At 34.6% G+C, this 19,840-nt stretch overlaps 1 protein-coding gene across 3 annotated transcripts in view; it reads left to right on the top strand.

The window, feature by feature from the left end:
• Positions 1-19,840, top strand: part of Eb1 (microtubule-associated protein RP/EB family member 1) — a 93,837-nt gene that overhangs the window by 42,555 nt on the left and 31,442 nt on the right. For 2 of the 3 annotated variants that reach the window (XM_069831088.1, XM_069831086.1), the window contains exons 3-5: positions 152-254; positions 7,020-7,272; positions 15,541-15,641. In XM_069831088.1, the coding sequence (XP_069687189.1) occupies positions 152-254; positions 7,020-7,272; positions 15,541-15,641 (457 nt within the window). Of the gene's footprint in view, positions 1-151; positions 255-7,019; positions 7,273-9,235; positions 9,462-15,540; positions 15,642-19,840 lie in introns of all 3 variants that reach the window. The other variant, XM_069831087.1, reaches the window with a different exon arrangement.

The raw sequence follows: 19,840 nt of genomic DNA, 5'->3' as shown, positions 1-19,840 counted from the left end.
AATTTTGCCACTTTTATTTAATTTATTTTTCATTTTAATCTCTTTGTGGAGCACAGTTTGGGAACCACTGATGTAGAGGAAAGGTATGATTGAGAAATGTATTCTTTTGCACTGTCCATTTAACAATAGTTTTAATTTGTTTTACAGGCAGTGTCGTAATGAAAAGGATCAAGTTCAAAACTAATCTGGAACATGAATATATTCAGAACTTTAAGATTCTTCAAGCAGCATTTAAGAAAATGGGAGTAGATAAGGTAAACAGACAGAGTAATGTAATTTTTTTTTGGCTTAGGTCGTTATATGGTAATCCTTAGAAAGTTAAGTTTACAAACAACTACAGTTCTTTAAAATGAACTTCATGATTAGAGAAATACAAACTCTAAGTACATTTCTTTTTTCTTTAAGATGTATAAAACTGCTGCCTATGTGTTTAGTGTCAAGGCCACTTATACTTCATGATTAAATAGGTATATGCCTATTTAATATTTAAGTATATACCAGTATTCCATTACTTTTTTGTGTTGAAAGCTTGTGTATTTCTAAATAGTGATTTTTATGTCCCTGCATTATATCAAAAGAGTTCATCTTCTCATCATATTCTGTAATACGCACAGGTAAAAATTGCGTCATGTCCTCTAAAAATAATACATATGTACATACAGAATAGTTCGTAATTCACATAAGGGAAAATTGCATTGTTATTTCCTGTCTTAAATTTAGTCAATATTTCTGTTCAAGACTTACTTATTTGAAAACTTGACATCTAATTTTGAGTGACGTAATAATATGTAATGAAACAGCTACTCTTGACTTCAAACTCCTGCATATGGCCTTCAAAGTTTTAATGATTACAGCAAATCAGAAATGCAGAGTTGCTTAGTCATGATTATCATGCCTCCTGCTGTGAACAATTGGCTCTTGGGCATAAGCAATGTATTCTAAAATTTCATAGTTTAAAGGGTGAAAAGAGGATGAATGTGGTTGAAAAAGACCTTAATTGTAGCTAAAACCATTCCCATATAAAACTGTTATATAAATATCTTTGCCACATATATGAGAGTGATCATCCTGTCTGTCCCATAGTGGTGTGTAAGTTGGATAAAAGGGGTGGTGAAACAGAATAAGAAAGAAGAAGATGGTAGATTGAGAGAAGTCAACTTGCAACCAAAGAAAAACCACCTTAATTGTTCCTAATGCTCATAGATAGGTGTTATTACCACAGCAGCCAAAACATTGTCATGGATTTTTTATCATATTATTGGGTAGATTGCCCAGCATGTGTTTATATTGCAATCCAAAATAAGAAAATTGTTCTGTCCACTGCCCATATGTGTGATTGTAAGAAATCACACATGATCGTGCTTACTGGCATTGACTCTCCCTTCTGTCCTATTGCACCACAAGAAGTTATTGGCTCTGTGGATAGTGTACTTGCTTTCCGTTGTCCAAATGGTCAGTGGTTCCATTCCTGCCTTGGAAAATGGGGATATTTATCTTATCTTATATCCATGGGACAAGGTGTCTCAGCAGTGGCTCTATGCTATGTTTACCACACAACCAGTGAGGTTCGAAATGTGACCTTGTAAAGATCAGTTACACTTTTGAAGCTCTACATGTGCATAAGAACAGTTTAACATTTTATATGCACAGTACTGTATTTTCATTTGTTTCTGAAAATTTCCTATTGTGGTGGTTATTGGAGATTTCGACATAGCATTTCGAGTCATTGCCATCAATGTGAGGAATTCGGAACAAAGTATTCCATTTCTGGTAAATGGGTATAGGCAGCAGCCTTATACGATATTCCAAGTATTTGAATTTACTTTACTGCACGACTCAATATTTGTTGGAGATGTTCTCATCTCATATTCTCAGACAGTGGGGAAACATGTTTCTCCCTCACTTCCCATCGCACCTTCTTCCGTTGTTTTTTGTTAAAGAAAAACGAAATATCCTGGTTTTGGACTGTTGAAAGTTGAATGGTGAAGGTGATCTTGACCCATATCTCATTAAGATTACATAAGGGACATGTAGGATACTCTGTAATACCAATTCCGTGTCAATGTGTTCATCAAGGTAATCATGGCCTGTAAGTAATCAGAATACTGCCACCACGTATTTTCGTTGAAGTTCAGTCACTATCAAATATAACAGTCGTGCAACTCCATTTTGTCTGCCAGCATTCAACAGCTGATGCTGCAGTAGTGCTCCAAGCAGCTAACACCTAAAGCTATAGGTTATAGGTTTGCTACAGTCAGCATGTGCTTACCTAAAGGACTTGGGATATTAGTAACATTTTAATAATATCTGTGAATAAAGGAAATATGTGTAGTGCTGTAAATTGCAGTGGCATCAAACTAAAATCTCCGAATTTGTTATTCTTTAGATTTGCTAAAGACCAAGAGAGGTCATGAAGTTATAACTCATCATAACTAGAGCTCAGATTTGTATGCACAATCAAATAGTAAAATATACACGAAAAATGTAGAAAATATGCTCTATAATACGCAAAAACAAATAAACTATTTGTTTTGTGGGTAATCTTACCTTATTCGTGGCTGTTAGTAGATAAGGAAAATTGTCCTGATATTTTCTTGTGTGAAGCTCCTACATCTATCAGTGAAGAAGGTTTTATACAACGAAAATGTCCTTTCCATGTCACATGTCACAGGTGCATGTGAAAAACACCACAACTGCAAATGTAACTTTCAGCTGCCTGTGAAGATCATTTGAATAATTTCAAGGGAAAAATTGTTCTGGGGCCGGGTATCGAACCCTGGATCTTTGGCTAAGCATACCAATACTGTACGATTGAGCTACCCAGGAACTTTACAAACCAGCCACTTTGAGCTATGTGGATATAAAGGGAAAAATTGAGTTGGTGTCTGGTGAATTCCTCTTCTGTTACAGTTTTTTCACCATCACCAGACAGTGTTTTGCTAATTTGACAGATGTTTTTTTTAACCAGACTTTTTATTTAATACATGACTAAGCTTATCGAATGCAATTTTAGCAATACTATGAGTTTCTAAGACAAATTTGAAATTTGATACATCAGAGAAAGTGAATAGGTACTCCAAAGAATTATTTCTAGCCTCCAAATGTGTTATAATTTCAGATAATTTAGAGAAGCGCTTATGAATATACTGGATCCTTTTTTCGATGTCATCTTCAGAAAAATATTTTTCAGCTATCCTAATCCTAGCTGTATCTTTCGGATTTAAGGAATCTAACACTGTTTTCAATTTCCGCATAATATGATACGCTTCTAACCACGTACCCCAAGTTAAAACTGGCTTAGGAGGTAAAGGCAAAGTTGCAAATAGTTCACAGTATTTTTCAACTCTGATGTCTTCACAAATACTTTAACATTGGAGACAAGTAAGTCCACGTCTTTATAATTGGCTGTAATAGTTTCAGCAACACGATCTAAACCGTGTGCAAGGCAAGTCAGGTGAATTAATTTGGGATAAAGAACTTTTAATCAGCTCCTACTTTAACTATATATGGAGCAGCATCACTGAGAAATAATACATTGTCGTACTGTACTCCATCTGGCCACAAGAAAACTGAGTCGTTGAAAAATTTTGAAACCGTGCTATGATTTACCCAGTCAAGTACTTGAATATTTAAGAGGAATGATTTGCTACCCGCTTTCATTGCACTAACTACAGCACTACATACACACTGCCCTGCTGCGTCTGATGTCTCGTCTATTGAAATCTAGATATATTCGTGTTTCAATGTATCCCGTATATTACAAATTACATCCTGAAAACACTGGTACACAGTTTTTGCATAATGTAGACTAGTCCAGGATCCTTTTATTTGTATATTTTTCTGAGAAACTCCGAAGCTGCACATTATTAAGTTTCCATAATGGAATGTTGGCACTCACTAAAGTTAAAGACAAGTCTTTAGAAAAATCGTCACTTAAACTTCATTGTTCACCTACTATGCTTGTAATCAATTGTTGATTCAGAGAGGCTACTTCTTAACCCTGTCCTTATGACACGCTGTATGTATATGTTGCACAACTTCAGATTTTTTATTAGCTGAACACTTTTTCACATACCAGACAGAACAATATTTTACAGTCTTTACTAAAAATATTTTTTCTAAACTCGTTTACATATTCACGTAATAAGGCAGATTGTGATGCTTTTTACAGGTGGAATTCCTCAATTAAACCAGTGCACCATTCAAATAAATAACTTGCTCAATTGTCATGTATCAAAACGCAACTGAGCTGTGAGCTGAGAAATTGAGATTCTCAGTGTGAAACTGACAGAAAATGAGGAAGCACCAAACCACGTGATGACATGCCTAGTACTTATTGGATTTGTTTTTATTTTATGACAGCTCATGGGGATTTCTTAGTTTCGTTCCTAATCTTAATTGCGCAATATTATTTCACAAGACGCATGGGCAATGCCCTGTTATAGGTATCACCACCGTTCTAGAAGGATGAAGATATTTAATGAAAGCATAGATGCAAGTTGCTTACCTGATGCTTATGTTATTGAATCCGCTGGATTATGATGTCACCAGTAACACGTGCACATTGAAACAGTAACAGTACAGTCACTACTAAATATAATGGACACAATTCTGGTTCAAATTTTAATCACATGCAGTGTCACACATTGTAGACCTAACAGTACATTTACTGCACGTACACCAAAAATTAATCATTCTCTATTTCTTCCACACCTGACATGTCTTCTGCTGTGTCTCTCCCATGTTCTAAATATTCTTCACTGCTTTCCAGTTCAGTGTCTTAAATTACGATTCTTTCAGTTCTCTCTTCCACAATACTGTCTTTCTCATAATAATGCTGTTCATCTTTTTCAATGTCACTGCTATGTCTTCCATTCTTTCTGGCTGATTTGCTGAAACCTTTGCCAACTTAGGTCTTCGACATTTTTTATTTTAAATGTCACATTCCTATTACCACCCACTGTTTGATATCTCCCAAAATTAGGCCTAATTCAATAGAATTCAAGTCTGGATGGTAAACTGGAAGTCTTAAGGTTCTGTGTTTATTTTCAGCTAATATCCAGTCAAGATTTTTTTTGTGCTGATTTGTTCATTTTAATTAAATCATATAATTTTGTTTTAGTTCTAGTAATATAAATATATAAATTTTATGTTAGAAACATGTACCAGTGTTTGACATGGGTTGTCAAGCATTGGGACAAGCACTTTATGTTTGTACCAGTAATAGACCCCCCCCCCCCCCAATATAGTCTCCTAACCTTTAAACTGTGCTTCAACACTTAGAGCAACAAGTTTTGATGCTGCTGTAAGTATACGTATAGCTAAAATAGGAAAGAAATTAACAAAATAATAATGTAATAAAAACTTACCTCCTTAATTATTTTGGGAAGGAAATGTAACATAAGAGGGGTGATTTGTTGAAAAGTTTGAGTAATTTTTGGTCTCAGATCATCAATGTTCCTGAGTTTCTTTGAATAGACAATGTCTTTAACAAAACCCTACATGAAGAAGTCAGGAGGGGTTAGATCTGGGGAGTTTGGGAACCAAGCCAAGAGATAGCTGCTTCTTGTACTGGGTTTCACCTGCGATCTCCTGCATGTTTTTTTAACACATAACCTGTTTCTACAAATGTTTGATACCACAACATTATGAAATCGTATTTAGGTACATTATGCACACCATACTCACGTCGAAATTCCTTTTGAACTCTTTTAACACTCTCAAATTTAGCATACCAAAGAACACATTGTGCCCGCTGTTGATTTGTAGTAGCCATTTTAATCATCTACGATTTTCAAATGTCCTTTCAGGTTATGCATTGTTGCTTGTCATATATGGAAACTCCCATCTTTTAATCATAATATAACAAGCAAGAAATTTTTCCTACTATCATAATAGCTTTATAATAATAAATTAATATTATCCTTACCCAAACAGATCAGACTGTCTATATGGGATCAGTAGTCAGCTGGTAGGCCTTAGCTGATTATGAGCTGTTGCACATAGGATGATGATGATGATATTATTATTATTATTATTATTATTATTATTATTATTATTATTATTATTATTATTATTATAGCAGATATTTATTACAGATACATTTTCATTAGTAAGAATATAATAATTACAAAGTAACCAGAAATAAGCTTCATTCTTGTCCTCTCATAACTCTCTCTCTCTCTCTCTCTCTCTCTCCCTCCCTCCCCCTCCCCCTCCCCCTCCCCTCTTTCTCCCCTCCCTCTCCCTGAATCAGTCTTCATGAATGTCAGTTATCAATTTTAGCTTTAGTTTCTCACATAATTCTATTTAATATTTTGCAAGTGAATTACAGTAAATCACTGTGAAAATGAAAGTGACGAGATTCTACGTAATTTGATCATTTTGTTTCCTGTTACTTTGTCCCGTCCCCCCTCCCCACATTACTCATCCCACTTTGAAATAGACAAACCTGAAATTGCAGTGTAAACTTTGGATATAAATTACATAGAAATTATGATTAATATCATTGCAAGATGTAGTTTTGCAAAATCCAGATTGATTCTTATATGAGTAAGTAACCAGAATTTGTTAATATTCCTGTTTTTCATATAGATTGTAAATTAGTATATAAATTGTATTCTGAATTGTGCATAAATTAGTTGCACACTTTAAATTGTTTAATGAAAAGTTCTGAAACATTTAAAGAAATAACTGTATTATGTGTTATTGCCTATTATTAATATTACTAGTAGTGACATTTACGATTGTATTGTGCCTTTTTTAGTATTAAAATTACATCTCTTGATAATTAAAAACTAAATCAGAAATCTTTAACATTTGTATATTTATGTAGGTACACAGTAGATTACAACTTAGTATACTTGTATAACTTTCAGTAGGTATTGACTATATTGGCAGCATAATATGTTGCTATTGCAAGGTAAGAAGTTCTGTGTTAACTTGGTCATATAGTTCCTGTAATATATGTGTAAAAAGAGTTTGGGCCTTGTTAAAAGATAAACTCTTCTTTATTGCAGGTTATTCCTGTAGATAAATTGATTAAAGGCCGATTTCAGGACAATTTTGAATTTCTTCAGTGGTTCAAGAAATTTTTTGATGCCAACTATGATGGTAGAGATTATGATGGCTATGAAGCTCGTGGATGCCAGCCTCTGGGCAGTGGTAGCAGGAACGGGAGTCTTCATCAGCTCCCTGTGGTTGTCTCTGCTCCAAATCGTCCCATGGCAAAGCCCCATCCTCCATCACGTCCTTCTGTCGTGAGACAGCCTGGTAACATTCACTGGCCATGCATCCTTTGGATGTTCTCTTTAGCTGTTGTGGCCTCAGCCGTAGTGTGCTTGTAATTAATCGAATTCTGTGCAATTAGAAATTCTTAGAAATCATAATTTAAAAATCATTGCTTATTAATTCAATAAATTACAGTATTAAAATTGATAATAAAGGAAAGGAATCGCAGAAAATTATAAAAAAAAACTACTAATAAACATTTATATCCTATAACTTGGTATACAGGGTGATTCAGGACGTCTGCAACAAACTCTGGGGATCAATAGATCTTGCAATGAGGATCATTTTTCTTAAAACAACCCAGGTTCTCTGATGCCTCATTTAGGAGCCAAGCGACATCGAAAGAAAGGCAGGTTTTAGTGACGTTAACGATTATGAAATTAATTATTTTTCCAGTATGTTTGCTGACAAGTTTACAGGTGTTCAAAGTGTCTATCCTGAACCTGATTACATTCATTATACCATCGTAGCAGTGGTTATCGACCTGTGTCAAATTTGATCAAAAGCAGCTAATAGTCTCATAGTCAGTTCCTCTCTGGTGTCAATTCGAGTGGTGTATTACTTGACATGTCCCAAAAGAAAAAAAAAGATTAAGAGCGTGAAGTCGGGTGATCATGCTGGCCACACAAAGGGTCTGGCTCTCCCTATCCATTGCTCCCCATAGATGATGTTCAGGTGTGCTCGTACAACCAGGTTGAAGTGCGTTGGAAAATTATGTTGAATTACATGTCCCCTCACATCATGAAGTGTACATCTTCCAGGAGCAGTGGAAGTGTGTTCCGAAGAGTGCTCCATTCAAACGTGGCAGCAAAATGACAGGACACTTGTAACCTTCTACAGGGGTACTTGAAGAAATAAATGAATAATTCATCTATTAATTTACTGTAAATGTCACTAAAAACCTGTCTTTTTTTCGATGTCACGTACTTCCTAGATGAGGCATCGAAGAATGTGGGTTGTTTTATGAAAAATGATGCTCATTGCGAGATCTATCAATCCCCAGAGTTTGTCGCAGAGGTCCTGAATCACCCTGTATACTAGAATTTGATCATGTCTTAATTTTCTTGTGTATATCGTAATATTTAATCCTTGTCTCATATTTGGAAGCTAAAATTTATTCATACAATCAAAGCGAAACATCTCTTTTGTAAAGGCACATGTTATAGAGATAACATACAATATGAGAACATTTTAACTCTGAGAACTGCTTGTGAACATGATGTCTTGCTTGATTTATATATTTCAAATTATCATGGCCATATAAAATTACATTTTCAAGAATCTTGCCTTCATTAACAGGATAAAATATTATTAATTTCACTTATATATGCATACTTTCTTATGTACAAAATAATGAAAAGCATGTCGAATATTTCTTTAATATAATAAATAAGAACCATGTCAAACTGAAAACTGTTTCGTGTTATTAGAGGGTGAGAGCATTTCAGTGAAAGAAAATTTCAGAAGGCAGTCCTTACAGTTTACTTTACTGCTTGTCTTTGTCTGTTGTAAATTTCTCATTTTTAACTAGAAGAGCAATCATAATTTTACCATCAATGGAGGAAACTTCTTTCATAACAAGTTATAATTCACTTAAAATACAATATTATAATGAAAAATTAAAAGTTATCACATAAATAATTCTTTTAAAGTGATCACATATTAGATACTGAAACTTTGGTACATTGGGATTATTAAGACAGAATTTGATTGGTTATGCAGCCCATACAATTTATTCTGGTCAGACTTCCTACCTTGTACATATGGCATCTCCTTTCTTTCAATGCACATTTTTGTTTGCACTTCTTGTGCATGTTCTACATTTTCAGACCCAGAGGCAGTAGTTGGTGTTTTCGTCTTGCAGTTGTTGTGAGTTATATTTTATTTTTATATGCACTGTTTATGAGATATTTATTTTTACTTTGCACATTCATTGATTTTTCAGATTGTTCCAATAGATAGGCTAATCAAGGGAAGGTTTCAAGATAATTTTGAATTTCTGCAATGGTTCAAAAAGTTCTTTGATGCCAATTACTCTGGTGCGGATTATGATGCCATCACTGCTCGAGGGGGGGATCAGTTGGGAAGTGGGGGTTCATCAGCACCACGTGGGGGTGGTCCAATTGCAAAGCGTACTGCTCCTGCACCAAGCCGCCCTGTCAAACAAGCTGGTAAATAAAGAATTTAATGAATGTGATATGTATGAAAATAAAACTACTACATACTAATGTGAACAAGAATGTAGTCAGGAAAGTGATTTTACGAACTAAAATCTAACACCAGAGTATTCATATTTACAGTGGTCTTTTCATTTGAATATTGCATAATCGAAATTTTCAGAATAATAGTCCATTACTTTTAATTTATTGCATTTAATACAATGAAATTTTACACCTGAGTCAATCTGATTTTCCCACACAAATGCGAGGCTAGTGTTCCTATGATTGCTTCATATCACAACACTCACTGTTTGCTATGTAATCATAATTGTACTATATAACACAACAATTTGTGTAATTGGAAGTATTTGCACAAAAAGAAACTAAAATGTAAATAATGATCTCTTAAGTAAAAAGATTATATGACTATTTTACTCCAATTCTATTCTTATAAAACTCATTTTAATTTTTCTTTTTATTGGTTAAAAATATTTTTCTTTTGTCTTGATTCTTGATTGCACTGCATTATATCAGCACGATTAGATTCTGTTATACCTTAATTTAAGACACTGTTTACATGTGCACCAATTTCATGCTAATATTGTATTAATTTCAGTATGAATTTTGTTACCTATCTGTAGTTCCATGCCAGCATTTTTTCATCATCATTATTATTATTATTATTATTATTATTATTATTATTTACTAGTATTGTAGTACTACTACTATTACTACTATTACCATCATCACTATGACTGCTGCTGCTGCTGCTCTTCCTCCTCACGAAAACATACTGTATCTCCCTAGTCAAACTTTCTGCTGCATCTGTGGCTCAAGCCTAGCACGTCCTCTAAGCAGGTCGGGTTTGATCCTAGCCAGGTAATGATATAATTTGTTGTGAACAAAGCAGACGTTGCAGAGAGTATTTCCTCTGCATACTCCTGTTTCCCATTATTATTTCACCAATACACTTCACCTTTCTCTCGAGTTCGTCTATCATTTGCAATTGTTAAAAATAGTCTGGGATGAATACTTGATGGTAGAACAGGTTTCTAATGCTGATATAGAAATGGCTATGAATCCTGAGGCTTATCAGGTACTACTCTTCTGCAGATGGCACCTGGGTCTATCGGGGCAGATGCAGAATGGTTCACTGGTTAGCATAGGATTTACGAATACCATCCAGGCAACTTTTTGGACAATCATCACATATACAGAGTGTTTCACAATTATAGGTACAAACTGTAGGCATAACTAGAGAAAAATAAAACAAGGCAAAAATCCTAATAAACATACATCCAGAAACCAACCATTTTCAAGATATGTCATCACTGTGACCACAAACTTAATACGCCTTGTATATTTGCAACCTCATTTCTTACCCGGTAGACTTAATGGCCATATGTACGTCCACTTTTTCCAGCATAAGCTACACCAGTGGTCGTCAGCAGTCACTGAAATGGGTAATGGGTAAGGAGTTTATCGGAATATGCACAATCAGTCATGTAGAAGAGAGAGGGAGAAAGCATGCCTGCCAGGACATATCTTATCAGCGGGTAAAAGATGTTAGCCCGAGGGTGCACTGTGCTGATGACCGCTGAGCTAAATGATCTTTTGAATGTTGTGCCTCTTTGGGAAAGGCAACTGCTGTGGTACATGCATGATTGAGTTCTGGCTCGCTTTCATTTGAATGTTCAAGAGTTCACAAGCTTCCACAATGGGTGTATCAGCTATGGCATATCAACCATGGCCTCCCAGGTTCCCCAACTTATCAGCCATTCCTTAAAATAAGGGAATTTTTACGTGAAAAATAAGTTAAGGAAAAGCCTACGCATGAGTAGTCAAATTAACCTCGTAACTTACAACAATAATAATATTAATAATATTTTTAAGTTTCTGCACTTCAAAAAATTTCGTTTGATGTATAAATTTAAATAATTTGTGTCAATGTCATATAATAATTTTTTTCTACAGTTATCACATTATTTCAACTTTGTTGTGTACTATGTGGTGCAAAGAGATCAGCTGCTTCCATATTGTCAGCCCCTAAAGTTTTTAATAAAAGGGGTCATTTACTATTTAAAAAGAGCTGTAAGTTAGTTTTGTTGAAATACAAACAGGAAAATAAATTCAGAATGAAACTTTGTCTTTTTTGTCCCACCCGTAACACTGCCAGCAACTTTATTCAGTTGTTTTGCTAAGTGAATATATATTTTAAGGATCTTGGGAAAACTAGTTATCATTTTTTTAAACCTCTATTTCTTCATTAATATCGGTATTAATATTCTGACAATAACAGAAGAACAGAAAATCTTTGATTTAATATTTATCACAAAAATGCTTCTCCAATTTTTGTTCCACCTGTAACAAATCCTAAAAATATTATTCCAAATACATTAATAAAATTTAAAAAGTTTAAACAACATCGATTATGTAGGGTAATATGCTTCATTTGCAGAATTTAAACATGAAAGGTTGCATTGCATTATTTAAAGTAATATAGCAATTTGAAGTTAAAAACAGAGTAAGAATGTCCCACCCATAATTATGGAATGCATTATCAATGGTTGTCAACTTACTAGAAACATGTCAAGAATGTTCAAATGTTTACAATTGAGGACCGTTTTTGCAAAACTTGCTAACTGCAAAATTGAGATTTTGATGGATTCGTTAACATAAGGCAGGCCTCTACATAATGTTCAAAGCGTCTTAGTAAAATTGGGTTATTTCTCTTCATTGTAGTGTGTCAAAGTGTGATCGTTTTTTCAAAACTTGCTTTCTGCTATAAGTGAGAGATACAGCAAAACTTCCTTACTATAGTGTTTTGTCTCTCCTGTAAAATTTAGTTTTTGCAAAACTTGCTAACTGAAAAAACTAAATTTTACAGGAGACACAAAAAACTGAATGGAGACAAGTAGGTTATAGATGCAACCATCAAACTTTGACACACTACAATGAAGAAAAATAATTCAATTTTACTAAGATAATTTTAACATCGTGTAGAGGCCTGCTTTATGTTAACGAATTCAGAAAAATCTCAATTTTGCAAATTTTGCAGTTAGCAAGTTTTGCAAAAACAGCCCTCAATTGTTGTTGAGGAAATGTACCATTGTCTGCCTTATCATGAAAGATGGTCATATTGAGCACATTTTATAACACACTCTTCCTCCAGTGCATATTAGATGTTATGTTACTTCAGAACATCTGCACTGATGAAACATAATAAAACCCCATAGTTTTCAGAAGCAGCTGGTTTCCAGACCTACGTTTATTAGGACTTTTTGACTTGTTTCATTGTTCTCTACTTACTCCTGCAGTTTGTACCTGTGATGCGAAACACCTTGTGTAAGGCTTACAATGGGTCAGTGTAAGCCTAAGTAAAAGGATACATCCTGGGTCCGACATTCGAAAAGCCAAACCAAGTTTCTAGTTTTCAGTGTTGTCTTGTAAAACAATAAAATTCGTATTTTTTATAGTCTCGGTTCTTATGGAATATCGTTTTATTCCTAATCCATAATTTTCATCACTTAATTTTTAATAAAGTTCAAGTTTTCTCTTCTGCTTCTCCTATTACTTTATAAGTGTATACACCATGCAAAAAAAAAAAAAAGTAGTAGTAGTAATTAATAAAAGCTGTTATAAAGTTCATCATGAGATACATATAAATTTCATTTATGAAAAATATTAAATTTCTGGGACATAAAATGGGAACTTTACTACAATAGTACCTGACAGAATCTTGTATTTTATACAAAATTCAGTGACTGTACGCACCTTCCATATAGTATATCAAGTTACATCAATACGTATAAATTATGTTTATTAACATTTTTTTACATTTGCATGTAATTTACGTCTCAGTAACAATTCAGATCAATAACTATTATTATTATTATTATTATTATTTAAATGCTTTAGAAAATGCTTCATTAGTATATACAGTAATTGTAATAGGTACGAAGTATGTTTTCTTGTGAGCTGTGTGTAATTTGTCTCTTCCCAATTCTGTTATTTTACAGACTTAGTTTTACTGTGTGTATATATTGTAAATTCCAATACATTTATTATATGTTCTTAATTTAGCTTTTCATTTGCATGTTACAGTAACATATTCGTAATAAAGGTGTTTCTGCTTGATAAGTTTATGATTGTAAATATTTTTAAAGTAAATTTACATTTTATATTTAGTAATTATAGAAAATGGTAGAACTTCAAATATATTAGGTTATTAAAGACAACTAATTTGTGTGAATCAATCACTGATACATTTGTCAGTGTTGATTAAGTTTAAATGTTCAAAAAGAAAACACAAATAACATAACTTGGTACCGTATTTATCACATATTTTCCCCCTTCCTGCTCCTGAAATTGGCTGAAAATCGAAAAATTATGAGAATGTGTTTCCTGAAGTGGATTTATAAAGAAAGTCATTAGCCGCATCTATGGCTACAGTGCTAGCACACTGACCTCTCATCCAGGCTGTCTGGGTTAAATCCCCAATCAGGTGTGGGTGGAATTTGTGTTGGACAAAACAGACAGAGGGGATTTTCTCGGGATACTTCCTTTTCCCTCTTTCATTCTACCAACACACTCCACTTCCTCTTATTTCATCCGTAATCTGTAATAGTAAAAATAGGCTGGGGTGATATGTGGGAATAGTATGGATTTCCGATGCTGATCTAGACTGTAAGGACTAGGGGCTCCAGGTTCTTGGTTTGGGCTGGTCTGTAGATGATGAGACCTTACCTGCAGGGCCGGGAAGGATGACCTGCTTGTCAACATATTCACAAATGCCACCGGGGTCATCCATCAGACTTGGACAATTATTGCATACAGGGCATACAATGGGCCAAACCAACCTAAGTGCAAGGATCCAGCCATCCTGGATCCAGCCCTCATGAAATCAGTCGATCAAAGCTGGTCATCAGTGCTTTAATTACCTTATATACACGAGTACTCCACATATATTTTTTCCCGAATTTAGCAAAGGAAAATGGGTGCACGCATTTTTTGAAATAAGGTTGGTACTGCTTTGCCTCAAACACATTTTTAATTTTCTCTTCTAAAATTAATGTGCACAGAGTATTTGCGTATATATATGGTATAACATATCATTAAGTTAATTTGCTTTCATTTTGGTTGACAACTCTAAATATCAGGTTCTTTTGGTTAACCGGAAAAAAGAGAGATGCATAAAAAATTATTGCATTAGAAATCAAAAAGACTACATAATATTATTGTTTAATACTTGGACTGGAAGGTCCGGGGTTCGATCGCAGGTGGTGACAGGATTTTTTCTCATTGCCAAACTTTCAGAACAGCCCCGAGGTTCACTCAGCCTCCTATAAAATTGAGTACCAGGTCTTTCCGGGGGTAAAAGGCGGTCAGAGCGTGGTGCCGACCACACCACCTCATTCTAGTGCCGAGGTCATGGAAAGCATGGGGCTCTACCTCCATGCCTCCCAAATGCCTTCACGGCATGTTATGGGGATACTTTTACCTTTACCTTTTTAATACTGATAAGTAACTTTGAAATGGAAAATATTTTACATACTTCAGTTCCTTTAATCCAGTTGAATATCATAAATGCTGTTTATTCACAATCTTTCATGTTTTCTCAAACTCTTTTCCCTACATTGTGTTGTCACTTTCATCATTATGAACTGTGTGTTACTACGAGAAAGAAATGTATAATATTTAATTAAATTGAACTTTTAATGAAAAATCTTTATAGAGGAGAGTTATCAAGGGTGGGTCTTATGTGATAAAATACGGTATTATTGAAAAATGGATAAAGATAGCATTTTCATTCTAAAACAGTGAAACTGAACTTGTTTTGTATAAAATATTTCAAAAGTCATAAATATAGTTGTAATATATATTTAACAATTCTGGTTTGAAGCATTCTTTTAAAAAATTATGTTTATATTTTTAATTTCTTTTTAGATCCCAACTGTTTTGTTCACATATTCTGTACTAGAATTAAAATTAACGAATTCATAATTTATCATGAGCTAGAAAAAATATTTTGTGTCGTAATTCCAGTTTTATGTATAATATTGGTTTTTCTTTTTCTCTCTCCTCAAATCAGTACCAAAAATACAACCCGCTACCCGTGCTGCACCAAATAGGAATTCTGGAGTTCAGAATCAGAGAGGAGATGCTGGCAAAGTGGAAGAATTGAACACACAAGTAAGTCTAATTTTTATACAAGTTTCCCTTCTCCCAGGTTTTGTGTAAAAACTTGCGTCTCCTGTATTTAAAATATATGACACAATGCCATTTCATGTAAATCTACAGCATGTTATAAATTGGGAAAGATTATATAAAAATAATTTCATGAAGCCATAATTTCGTGAAGCCTATTGTCATGAGGTGAGCAAGAATTGTATCAAAAGTATATTTGTAAAATGACGTTTGAAGAAGCAGATAGATACCAGGTTCACAGTTAAGAATATAGAGCTGCATGTGCCTAATACAAAATGATGGAGAAGTGCAGTGAGATAGTAGAAAAACATTTGAGAAAATTTCGTCCACATTTGAGTATATTGCGATCGGAGAGATTTTATTACATACAAGATGTCTTAGTTTTACTTAGAATAAAATCTTTTCATGTTTACTCATGTACAAGCTTCTTTTTCGTGTGTATAGTCTAATAAATGAAAATACAGAAGTATAGGAAATAATCAGGAAATACTTGGCAAATTAATATATTAATAGAAAAGGGTGGTATGTAGTAAAGGGATGGTGTATCAAAAAGCAGAAATGTGATGGTCCACCATAACTATGAATTGTAAAGTTGGCTGACAAATAAATATATCATATCACTTATATTAAATGAAAATGCCATCTATACTCGAGACTTGAAAATGAAATAAAATTATATTGTACTAGGTTATATTTAGAAGGTAGGGAAATCAATATTGTAGCCTAATGGTTTCCAAACTCTACAGTCGTGAATCTCTTAGCTGTGCACATAATTTTTAGAACTGATTTTTAGGAAATCAAGCTATGTATTTGAGCTTTAAATTAACCTAAAGTTATGTTGGATACTGTAAGTTATTCCACTAAACATAATACAAGAATATTTAAAATACTGAAACTATTTAAGTAAAAGTTCAAATGATCATATATTTATTTTAAACCTATTAATTTGAGAAAAATTAAAACTGCAATTAAATAAACAAAGTAGTACATGAGTAACATTTTCTTACTCGTATATTTATTGTCATAATATTCTCACATTTCTTATGTTTTAAATTTAAATTGGTACTGAAAATTACTTCTTTAACGTTTCTGAAATACTTTCTATAAACACAAAATGTCATGCAGGTTACTGCTTAATTTCAAAATTTTAAACCTCTTTCTTTAACCTACAAGTTTTAATACTGACCTCTTCTCGTGAGTTCAGTAAGAAGAATGTTCTTGGCATTATTGACAGGAACCACCGGAAATAAAATCTTGAGTCACTTTCAGTACTGAATTCATTTCTGTATTTGTTCTTCAAATAAGACATATATGAAGAAAAAGATTTCTCGTACAACTACATGGAAGAAAACAGTAACAAAGCTGTAATGGCTTTATTTGTGAACACTGGAAATCCTTTAAACTTGACCAGAAACCAGTTAATGACAAATATCTATAACTTCTGTGTAATTCAAAATAGTGGAAATTTCTACTCTTTTTCATTCATTCTTAATGCAGAGGATTCCAAAGCTGCTATATCTTCTAAGAAATTGCATATACAACTGTTATTGGACATAAGCAGGGAAATATTCTTTGAAGATTTTCGCAAATCACTTCAAATGTTTTATAACCATGTTCTGAACATTTTGGTCCAAAGAAAGCTAATTTTCGGATATCAAAGCACTTAGTCTGATTGTTGATAGTTGAACATGTTTCTCAGAAGTTAATTTTTTTGGTGAACGATTCACTTGGTCTTGCACAATACAATCATTAAAATTTAACCCCTGAAGAGATATGTTTAAACTGTTTTTTCAGTACCTGACATATAAAGGCTGGTTCACAATAAACCGGGAACAGAAACAACGAGAACGAGAATGGAAATACACTTATTTTAACAATATTTCTGTTCTCGTTCTCATTGTCGTTTCTGTTCGCGGTTAATTGTGAACCAGCCTTAAGTCAAAACCTAGAATTGCATTTGAGGTTTGCATACATTTTACTTTTTCAAGTTCAATTTCATTGTTCACATCGTGTTTTTTCTGAGTTTCTGTTAAGTTGTATGTGTAGTGTGATTTGTGATGTCAGCTCAAGTGGACTGGGAATTAGGTCGTCCAGTTTTTTTAATATACTGCAAGCTCTTAATATATGTAGGGTTTCGAAAGGTTGAAAACTCTGTGGTGGTAAAAAGCACGAAGTACTTTTCAAATGGGTAACTAGGAGTATCACCAATCACACTCTTCTTTTGCCTGCTTGGTGCATGGGTCTGGAAACAAGAAGTTATGATGATGATAAGCAACACAACATTACTAAAATAAAAATGAAGTCATGACAGCATTTTTAGTGTCTCTTTATATTTGCTTTGTTGCTTTACTAGGTTTTCAGGAGGTCTCGACCCCCATTGATACTCATGTAATTTGATCTGGATGTTTTTATACCTGTATAGAATCTCGAAATAAGAACTCACATGTACATGCACAGGACAAGAACTCACGCATACACACACAGGACAAGAACTCATACACACTCAAAATTTTTTGTTTTCTCACATTCATCACAGATCAACATCACTCAGTGCATTCAAGAAACAGATAATAGACCGCATCTCACAGTCGGTGGGGTGCTCGATCACTTTAAACATTTCAACTGATCACAACTAACCACACACATGGGCTGAAACTCTGAAACTGCATGCACAGCTTGCCTGAGGACTGAAAAAGAAAACATGCATGCACAAAATAACGATTGCAGCGATGCGACGGCTATAATTGAAAACGGAGCTTACTTTAAAAATACGCCTCGTACATTGTCAGCTGACAGTCAGGAAATGAGATGGAATGAAGAAAGGTTGATGGGATGTTGTAAATGCCTAATTTGGGGAAATGGGAGAATCCCGAGAAAAACTCCAACTGCAACCTTGTCTGCCACAAGTGTCACTGTGAATTTTTCAGTGTAAAATCCCTGACCTGGTTGTGTGACAGACTGAAGATCTGACCACTTGGCCATTGCAGGGCTGAGTACAGTACTCATGCACTATAACCCAATCTGATTATTCCTCAGGAGTAATTGGTTTGTGCTGATGTGTCTTGTAAACATGGAGTGCTCACAACATTTCCTTATGAAGATCAGGTGTGACAAGGAACTTCATAGATCTGGTTGCACCTGCAACAGTGACCTCTTAAGTCGGCCTCTCATGCACTTGCATTGTCGGATTCTGTTGGGCCAAGTGAGCAATACCAGGTCAAACATGAATTGTACTGCCTGCTGAGACTCTGTCTTCATGGATGAAATTCTGGGAGGCAGCAGTGTTGACTACTACGGATGTGACTTTAGGTCCCATATGGATGTTAATCCACAGAACTTCTTTCTCTTCCTCCAATGACAGTGCCAGCTGTACAATGGGCCTAGAGTGTGGAATGAAATGCATTAGGAGTGACATCAGACCACCAGACCAGACAGTTCAACTGCTGACATCTTGGAAGATTCGAAGGAAAGGAACTTGACTTAACATTGGTGATAGTGTTCTTGCCTTGAAATCTCTTAAGGCAAATGGTGCTCTGTGATAATTGTCAGAGCAAGATACTGAAGGAATGGCTGAAGTTGTGGACTGAGAAGTTTAATAATAGGATTAATGGAGTTTACGTCCAACTTGGGTAAAATGACATTGATATAGGGAAGAACTTCTGGGTGATGAAAAAGTCAGTGGTCTCACTTTCTTGCTGCTGTTTTCCATAGAATGGTGCCTGGAGAGATGTCCATACAGCTTAACTGTTGGAGCGGCAATTCAGTTCTGTCTCCAATTCCTCTCATGAGAAAGGAATTCCCACGAAGCATTGGAGCCATTCCTTGACTTGTTTCCTCAGCCGCTGCTGAACGAGGTGGGACCACTGGCTGAATCGGTCTACGCCTTGGAGAGTAAGGGTGGGTGCATACAGAATCAGACGTGACGCGGTGAGGCGAAATGCGACGCTTTGCTTTACAACGCCTTGCTTAACATGGTCTGCTTACGACAACTGATTTGCTGGCTGTGTGGGTTTGGAAAACTGGCCTGGACTAGAAAATGGCGTCAATGAAAGACTGCCTATATGAGAAATTCTATTGTATTTGGTTATTATTTCCTAAGGATGCCTAATGCGCCTAAAAATCTATAGGATTGAAAGAGTCTTAAAATTAAATACTAATAATATAGTGCACAAATGTCACTTTGT

This window comes from Periplaneta americana, chromosome 7 (genome assembly GCF_040183065.1).
Source record: "Periplaneta americana isolate PAMFEO1 chromosome 7, P.americana_PAMFEO1_priV1, whole genome shotgun sequence".
Taxonomy (NCBI): domain Eukaryota; kingdom Metazoa; phylum Arthropoda; class Insecta; order Blattodea; family Blattidae; genus Periplaneta; species Periplaneta americana.
Note: the sequence above shows the minus strand (reverse complement) of the source record. Positions and strands in the feature narration are given on the sequence as shown.